This window comes from Triticum urartu, chromosome 1 (assembly GCF_003073215.2).
Source record: "Triticum urartu cultivar G1812 chromosome 1, Tu2.1, whole genome shotgun sequence".
NCBI lineage: Eukaryota > Viridiplantae > Streptophyta > Magnoliopsida > Poales > Poaceae > Triticum > Triticum urartu.
The window spans coordinates 538,621,302-538,629,391 of record NC_053022.1 but is presented as its reverse complement, the minus strand read 5'-3'; the positions used below and the strand labels follow the sequence as shown (position 1 = coordinate 538,629,391).

Below are 8,090 nucleotides of genomic sequence, written 5' to 3'. Positions count from 1 at the left end.
TCTATAACAGTGCACTCTATTATACGTTCATTAAAAATATTTTGCTTATACCTCCCATTGACTTCTGAAAAAAGATGGCGCGTATATATATACCCATGATATTTCTGGTTATTCATGCATCCTTTATGTTTCTGACATTTTAACTATAGCTGCAATCCAAGGTACGCAAGAGTGTGTATATACCTAATGAAGCAAAAGGGTATGTATATACCCTCTAATTTTTGTAGGTATTAGGTATGGCAAAATAATACGAAACATCGTCCCAAAGGTTTGTATGTATAATTGGGACATTTTTATGTATTTTCCTAATGTTTTACTTTTCAAGGTATCGAGTATTTAAAAAAATGCTAGGTCACACTTTTTGACGACTAATTTTATGAATGTACGCGTGCAGGTTGATACCCACACCCGATTTTTTCACATTTCGACCACAGATGCATATAAAGATACCCAAGGGTATGTATATACCTAATAAAACAAAAAGGGTATGTATATACTCTGATTGTTTTAAGGTATCAGATATAATTAAATAATATGAAACATCGTCCCAAAGGTTTTGTATGTACAATTAGGACATTCTTATGTATTTTCGTAATGTTTTACTTGTCAAGGTATCAAGTCTTTTAAAAATTAAGGCCGGGTCACACTTTTTTACCACTAATTTACCTATAAAAATTAAGGTGATCGAATAGTATAAGATGTGATCTTAATTATTTTTTACTTTGTGACGTGCATACCTCATATGAATATATTATCCCGTCAGATTGTGAAACAATCCTGACATCGCTAAACCCGTGCTCACATTTTCCATTAATTTATTAACCAGTGGCTACCATAGAAGGCAACGGGTATGAAAAATGAATTAATTGTTACTCTCTCACGCAAGACACAATGAATGCCATGTATCAGTTACTATATTTGACCTTTTCCATAGCGTCTGTAGCAATGTTTGGAAGGTAAACAAATGACATGCATCAAATTTTTTTTGGAATCCCATCAATGCATGTACGTGGGTATACAATGTATGGGAAGTTTTTTGTTTCCATTAGAGGTGTGCATGCCACCGTCACAACAACAGATCAAGATCTGATCCAACGGTATCTAGTCAAGGTGCCTGGGCACCTAGGTGTCCCAAACAGCCGTCCTATATATATTATGATCGGTCGTTCTACTAGAAATTCTATTTATATATATGCATAACGTGTACAATATGTAGTATCGTAAAATACCAGCAAACGAAAAAAAATTAAATGGAAAATACAAAATTAAATGAAAAAGAAATCATAAACCCAAAACCCCCCAAACATTTTAATACCAGTTGGTGACACCAACCGGTACTAAAGGGCTCCCTGCCCCCGAAGCTGGCTCGTGCCACGTGGTTGCCCTTTAGCACCAGTTCGTGCTGAACCGGTACTAAAAGGGGGGCCTTTAGTGCCTACATTTTAGCACCGATTACCAAACCGGCACTAAAGAGCCTTACGAACCGGTGCTATTGTCCGGTTCTGCACTGGTGCATACTCTATAAAAAAAAAACTTAGTCTGTGATTCTGTGAATCAATAGACATGCATGGATACGGGAAGTATGGTGACGAGTTGGGAGCGACTATTTGTATAGATATGTAACATGTGCTAGAGAAAACAAGAACCTAGGCAATAATGCTTCTCATCGAGAGCGAGATATGTTGGTGCATTGCATCCATGCATGGATATCTTGGAGCATTGTGCGAGGGCCACGCGGAACCCCTGCACACCAAGCAAGCAAAAATTCCGCGAGGCAAAAGATATCGCCAGCCTATGTTTGGACATCCTACAACCATGGCGAGCCCGTGGGCAGACCTTAAAATGCCATGGCCATGCACGCCGGGCTAGCTCCCCTCTCAGGTTAAATTGGACGTCCTTCCTATATAACTTCGACACACTCGGGATGCGGAGGCCGTCAACCTGCAGCATCCTCCCATCGAGCCGTCGCCTCCTTCCTGCTCTCTCTCGGTCTTAATTTGGCCTGCCCTCCCCGCGCGCGCACCGATAAATACACTCTCGACGAGGGCGGTCGAGAAGAGACCGAAAGGAGCAAGAAACATGGCGCGGCTCTCCGTGACCACCACTGCCCTCCTCCTCGCCGCCGTCGCCTTCTTCATCGCCGCCGAGGCCGCCGTCACCAAGGACTTCACCTTCGCCCGGGGCATAAAGCTGCACATCTCGAAGCAGGGCACGGCGACCGACCACATCTTCGCCGGGGGCAGCAAGCTCTTCGTCGCGAGGCACGACGCGGCGCCCACCGACCATGCCTTCGCCCGGGGCAGCAAGCTCTTCGTCGCGAGGCACGACGCGGCGCCGGCCGACCACGCCTCCGCCCGGGGCAGCAAGCTCGACGTCACGCAGAGCAAGATCTCCATCCCGAAGAAGAGGCTCGCCGTCTCGCAGAGCAAGCTCTTCGTCGCGAGGCACGACGCGGCGCCGGCCGACCACGCCTTGGCCCGGGGCAGCAAGCTCGACGTCACGCAGAGCAAGATCAGCATCCCGAAGAAGAGGCTCGCCGTCTCGCAGAGCAAGGCGGCCGTCCAGAAGAAGGGCTTCATCTTCTTGGAAGGGCGCAAGCTGGCCGGCGGCGGCGCGTTGTCGGCGGACACGGCGGGCGCGGCCCCGGGGGCGGTGCAGGCGTGCGACCAGCTGGAGGCGTACCAGAGGGTGTGCCACACGCTGCTGCACCTGTCCGGGGTGACGACGGCGCGGGCGCTGATGGAGACGGCGGTGCGGGTGGCGCTGGGGCGGGCGCGGGCGGCCAAGGTGACGTTCGACGCGGCCAAGGCGGCGTCCGGGGCGGGCAACCCGATGGCGTCCATCCTGGGGTCGTGCGAGCAGAACTACGACGACCTGGTGGACGCGCTGGAGGAGGTGAGCCGGGCGATGCACAAGCCCGGCACCAGCAGCGAGAGCCTGGTGGAGAAGATGACGGCGGCCAGCACCTACGCCGGCGACTGCGACAACTGGTACGAGGAGCGCGACGTCAAGTCGCCCTACGAGGTCATGCAGCGCCACCTCGCCCAGATGGTCTCCGTCGCCCTCGGCCTCGCCAACAAGAAGCTCTGAGCAAGCTTCGCCGTATGCTCGCTATGCTTTGCTGCGCGTGCTGATTAATGGACTCTTGTGTGTGAAGGGTGTGGTGTGCTGTATGCCGTATGCATGCACTTGATGCTACAGTATATACTATGTGATCAAGGTTTGAGGAGGTTTGTAGTGCTAGTGTATGTACAAGTATGCTAACACGGCAAGCAGGTTGACCTCATTAATCTAAAATATTTCATTTCAAATCAAATGCTACTCTATTTGGCTTTCCTTCTTTGTGTTGGAAAATGTCTTCAAAACTATGACTGGAGTGGTACATGACATCTTTCTTTTCTGTGGTTTTTCCGTTTTGACGATCTTCTATAAAATGCCACATTATCCAGCTGCGAAGATGGCTATAGCATTCCAGATTTCATTGTGTTTACTAAAAGAGAAGTCTGCATTAGTTGAAGGAATGGGAAAGATCGCATGCTTTACATGGTCTTGCACTGCAAGTTCTCCCGCAAAAAACAACAACATAGATGCATTGTTAGTTTGTCTTCACCGACATCGAAGATCCTTACGAATGGTGAGATATTGAGTTTGCTGACGAAGATCCTTAGGAAAGGCAAGATATTGAGTTTGATTGCTGGATGATGCCAGGTCGCTCTCAATTTTGATTTGTGCTGGTTCGTGTGCAACACCCCATGTGCCCGCCTCGCAGCAATACACTTATGTTGTGTTTCAGTTTGGGAGATCAGAAATTTGGTGCGCCTACCCATTTTGTGCTAGAACTGTTCTTCACGAATGATGAGCTGGTGATTGATTAACCAATACATTCCTACCATAAGGAGCATTGTTGTCACATAAGCAAACACAGCATCATGATACAACCGTCACCAACGGCACTAAGAAACTCCATGAGAATCATGATGACAACCGTCACCAGACCTCCTAAACTCATGATTGTTTCAGATTGCTCGCTTAAGTTGAAGATTTCTCTGTAGACTTGCTGGAGACTGCACCACAGGTCATCATACATTCACACCGGTAAGAAAGGTCAATACAGTTCGTGATGCTCCACAGGGAATACAGAGCAGACATGCACCCAACAATTTTTTTACTCATGACTAGGAGGTATCAGAGGGTAATAATACACCTCCAATCAAAATAGCTTGGAAGGAAAATAGTAAGATTAGAAACAGGGCCCAAGCTTGTGAGTGACATCAATAGGGTAAATAAACCAATATGATACATGTGATATCAACCAGGAAAGAATTGGAAAACAAGAATTCAACTAGGCAACTGTACCGGTGGATGGTAACTTACAGCAAACATGGGTAAAAACCACTAAGAGAACTCTGCATGATGGAAGGGTGGAGCTTTAGGGACAAGAGCCCCAACCTGCCGGTAAACGCCATCTATCCTGCCGCCGTAATTCAGGTGCAGCACTACATGTGCTCCTCGCCTCCTCAGACTCTAACAAACTGCTTGATTGCTCCAGCAGCTAGAGCAGAGATCAGATAAGCCTCAGCTCGTATTCACCGGCCATTGTGATGTACCTAACCCAAGGGAGGGCCTGGTATCCACTTTTCTCGATGACTTTCAGATAACGAACCTGCAAAAGTATAAGAATATGGTATATAAGCAGGATGCAAGACTGCCAAAGAAAGTTGTGAGCAAAGCTACCTAGTTACAGATCTACAACAAGAGCTGATGGATTACCTGAATGCCTGAAACGGTAAAATAGGGTATCTCAAATTTCACACGTATTGGAGCCTTCTTTTCAGGGGTTGCTTCTTCCGAGGTAATGCTGGGAAGGCTAAACTCTGCTCTACACATATATTCCTGATAGAGTAATAGGTCCAGGGAATTAGAGCAATCCAGCCTAGCATAACATGGAAGCAAAAGTGTACATATGGAACTGGATCAGGACCTACCTTGCCACCAGGAAATGATTTAATTTTCCAGACCATTGCGTCTCTCTCAGGTGCATATGCCGCAGAACCCATTGAAGTCCTTATATTTGGGTTTGTCGCATCATAGGGTACAGGTACTTCAATTTCTACATTTGTTCCGGTGCTGGAAATGAGAAAAAGAAATGCTATGTAAGTTGGTCATTCATGCCACCAGAGGCACATTATTATTGTTAGAAACAGGCACCTTCTTTCCTTGAACTGGCTCCTTGCCTTCACCATGATCTCTATCCGGCTTCTTGAATGCTTCTCAACTTGTGCTTCTACCCAGATCAGAGGCTTCACCTGCAGGAGGGACCAAAGCAAGATGTTTCATGCACTAATATCAAATGTGTGCCAGGACTTGGCATCTCATATGTCACCAAATAGTTCCTGATTGTAAAACACAAAGGACAAACCTGTGTGGTGAGTCTGTAAGTCATTAGATCAAAAGCTCCATCTGGAGGGACGAATGATATAGTCCTATCATTCTCAAATCTGGTCAACCGAACACACCTAAAAAAAGGATCGGTCAATATAAACCCTAAAATGACTACTATGACAAAAAGAATATAGTAATCGTGTAATCTTACTGATGAAATTTGATATCATCCAGATCTATTGCTTTTCCTTTAGTTGCTCGGCCTTGCGCTTCCAAAAGAACTCTATCATTCAACCCAAGTTTACACTCGGGCATTCCACTGTGACAAGTACATGCATATCAGCCATGATGAATATATCCCACAGGATATACAGGGAAAACATAGTCGGATAATACTTTGACCCATTAACCCAAAAGACCAGAAGTTGAAACCAGCTGGTTTGAGTCAAAGTTCAATTATCATTTGTAACTTACATAATCCAGTTCATTTATCGGGTACAACTTGATGATATTATCTGAAAGAGAACTAAGTAAAGTCTGCTTGTTCAAGACACACTTGCAATACATATGTTGTAGTTGGCAGGGTATGTATACACTTTATTAGTCTTTATTCCTCACTGTCAATTTGTTTCAACTGCTACTACACAACTACTAATTTTAAAGGTTACAGGAATGTGTTGGATAATATAATCTAGCTACATCTTCACAGAGCTACATGGATGTGATTCATATTAAATTTATTACTACACAAGCAGCTGAGTTATAAGCATAGTGTGAATTTGCGGTATGACTGTATGGGATGATATCACGAAGTTACCTCAGAAAGGTCCGCATCTTCAGCGCGCCGATGATGTCAGATCTCACGATCTGCCCGTTGCTATTGACAAGAATGTTGACACTCTCAACCACATCCAAGAACACCTGCGATACACGAGCCAACAATTTTCCCATCACATAACCATCAAAGTGAACCAGAGTAAACAGGGGCAGAGGTGTAATGTATCGCACTTCATTCTTCTTGTACCGAATCCCCTCGCTCCGCCATGACACGGCGTTCGTCACTGCCATGGGCGGCCTCTGTGTGACCTCCATCCTGTATGCATCGGTCTTGATGAACTCACTCAGGATCGTCGCCTCTGTGTATTGCGGATACCCGAAGTCCATCATCTCATCAAGTAACTCATACTGCGCAGAACAAAGGGCGTCCATAAGCCCCTCCAACATCAGTGGCAGCAACTCAAACTGAACCAAACCCAGCTCATGTAACACAGAAACGCACCACATACCACGACGACGAAGTTGTCCCTCAGAGATTCCTCCTCCAGCTCCTCAAAGTAGTGCTTGAACACCTGCGCCGACACACAGATCACATGAGCAGAATGCCCGTTGCTGCTACTTGCTCGCAATGCTAAAGAGAAGCACTGCTCGCTGCGGTGAGAATGGCGGCGCACGTACATCGACGAGGCGGTGGAGGAAGAGCAGGATGCTGGCGGCATTGCAGTTCTGGCGGGCGGCGGTGAGGAGGAAGACGTTGTTGTGCTGGATGAAGGTGTAGGAGACGCCGGCGCCGTCGTGGACGACGGGCGAGTGGACCTCCGCGTCGCCCTGGTAAAGCAGGGCAGAGCTCAGACCCGCAATTCGATGCTGCACAGATCTGAGAGGAGAGGGAGGGAGGGCTCACGGACCTCCTTGTCGAGCAGCTTGGTGAAGAAGCGCTCGGCCTGGAGCGCGGTGACGTCGCCGCGGTAGTCGCGCCAGACGAGGACGCGGCCCTTGATGTCGAGCAGGAAGAGCGCCGACACCGCCCCCGCCATGCGGGCGGGGCACGCTGGATCTGGATCTGCCGGTGCAGTGCCTGACTGTGTGGTCGGCGGGGGGCGGCGAGCGGCGCGGGCGGCTGCTGGCTTCGGGCCTCGGCCGCTGAGGCCTCCGGATCCGCCGCGGCTCTGGCTGCTGTGCACGCGCGCGCCGTGTTTGAGTGAGGGAAGGGAAGGGGAGATCGGAGCCGGGACTGACGACGGCGGGGGCTTGTGCTGGAGTGGTTGGATCAGATCCGGGCGGTTCTCTTGCTGTCCCACTGCACGGTGGGGCCAGTGCTTGGTTCCTGGCTTTGCCAGGATTAGTTAGTCTTTTAACAGGAGTAACACGTGTGTGATTGATGAGGAAAAAAATGGATCAAGGTTGAGCGTCTACAGCCGGACGCCCCCGGCCCGGTCACCGAAAATGCGATACGGACATCTTAAACGAGTCTCAAATATTCGGACTGGCCAGCATTTCTCATTTCTAACCCAAATATGCGGCGGATATGCGGCTCTTAGAGCATCTCCAACAACCGCGCAACGCGCCGCGCGTAAAAAAGTCATTTGCCGCGCGTCGTTCGCCTGATTTGACGCGGCCGGCAGCGGTGGCTCCAGCAGACGCGTCAAAATTGAGCGCGCGCGTGTAGCTCCAGCGGCCGCGCTAAAATGCAGCGCACGCTAAATAGTGCGTACATTTTTTTAATAAAATTCATAGATAGAAAAAACGATACATAGATATTTTACATAGTTCCATAGCATAGATAGATAAAAATTATTTAGATAGTGCAAGGACATCGATAAAAACTACTAGTGCACCTACAGCCTACTCCCAGTCATCGTCGTCATGTTGGAGATGCTCTTAGGCGCGTCCACCATGTTGGACCCGGCCCACACTAGCCCATCCGACAC

General features: G+C 48.2%; 2 protein-coding genes across 2 annotated transcripts; one reads left to right on the top strand and one right to left on the bottom strand.

Annotated features, from left to right (window-relative positions):
• Positions 1-1,678: 1,678 nt before the first annotated feature.
• LOC125538074 lies at positions 1,679-3,316 on the top strand. The gene has a single exon (XM_048701379.1). The coding sequence runs from the start codon at positions 2,080-2,082 to the stop codon at positions 3,088-3,090; it is 1,011 nt and encodes a 336-aa protein (XP_048557336.1). The 5' UTR covers positions 1,679-2,079; the 3' UTR covers positions 3,091-3,316.
• Positions 3,317-4,216: 900 nt separating this feature from the next.
• On the bottom strand, positions 4,217-7,448 carry LOC125527456 (AP-1 complex subunit mu-2-like). The gene is made up of 11 exons (XM_048691967.1): positions 7,068-7,448; positions 6,838-6,987; positions 6,669-6,731; positions 6,391-6,567; positions 6,200-6,303; positions 5,594-5,701; positions 5,420-5,516; positions 5,209-5,306; positions 4,986-5,127; positions 4,771-4,893; positions 4,217-4,663 (listed from the first exon to the last, which is right to left on the bottom strand). Exons 1-11 carry the CDS (start codon positions 7,194-7,196, stop codon positions 4,565-4,567), a joined length of 1,290 nt encoding a protein of 429 aa, XP_048547924.1. The 5' UTR covers positions 7,197-7,448; the 3' UTR covers positions 4,217-4,564.
• Positions 7,449-8,090: the final 642 nt, after the last annotated feature.

Bases quoted from the DNA above. Each gene is read 5' to 3' on its own strand.
- LOC125538074 (XM_048701379.1), top strand. From the start codon at position 2,080: ATGGCGCGGCTCTCCGTGACCACCACTGCCCTCCTCCTCGCCGCCGTC.
- LOC125527456 (XM_048691967.1), bottom strand. From the start codon at position 7,196: ATGGCGGGGGCGGTGTCGGCGCTCTTCCTGCTCGACATCAAGGGCCGC. The intron at 5,307-5,419 runs GTTTGTCCTTTG...TCCCTCCTGCAG, and splicing joins CTTACAGACTCACCACACAG to GTGAAGCCTCTGATCTGGGT. The intron at 5,128-5,208 runs GTGCCTGTTTCT...TCTCATTTCCAG, and splicing joins AGCCAGTTCAAGGAAAGAAG to CACCGGAACAAATGTAGAAA.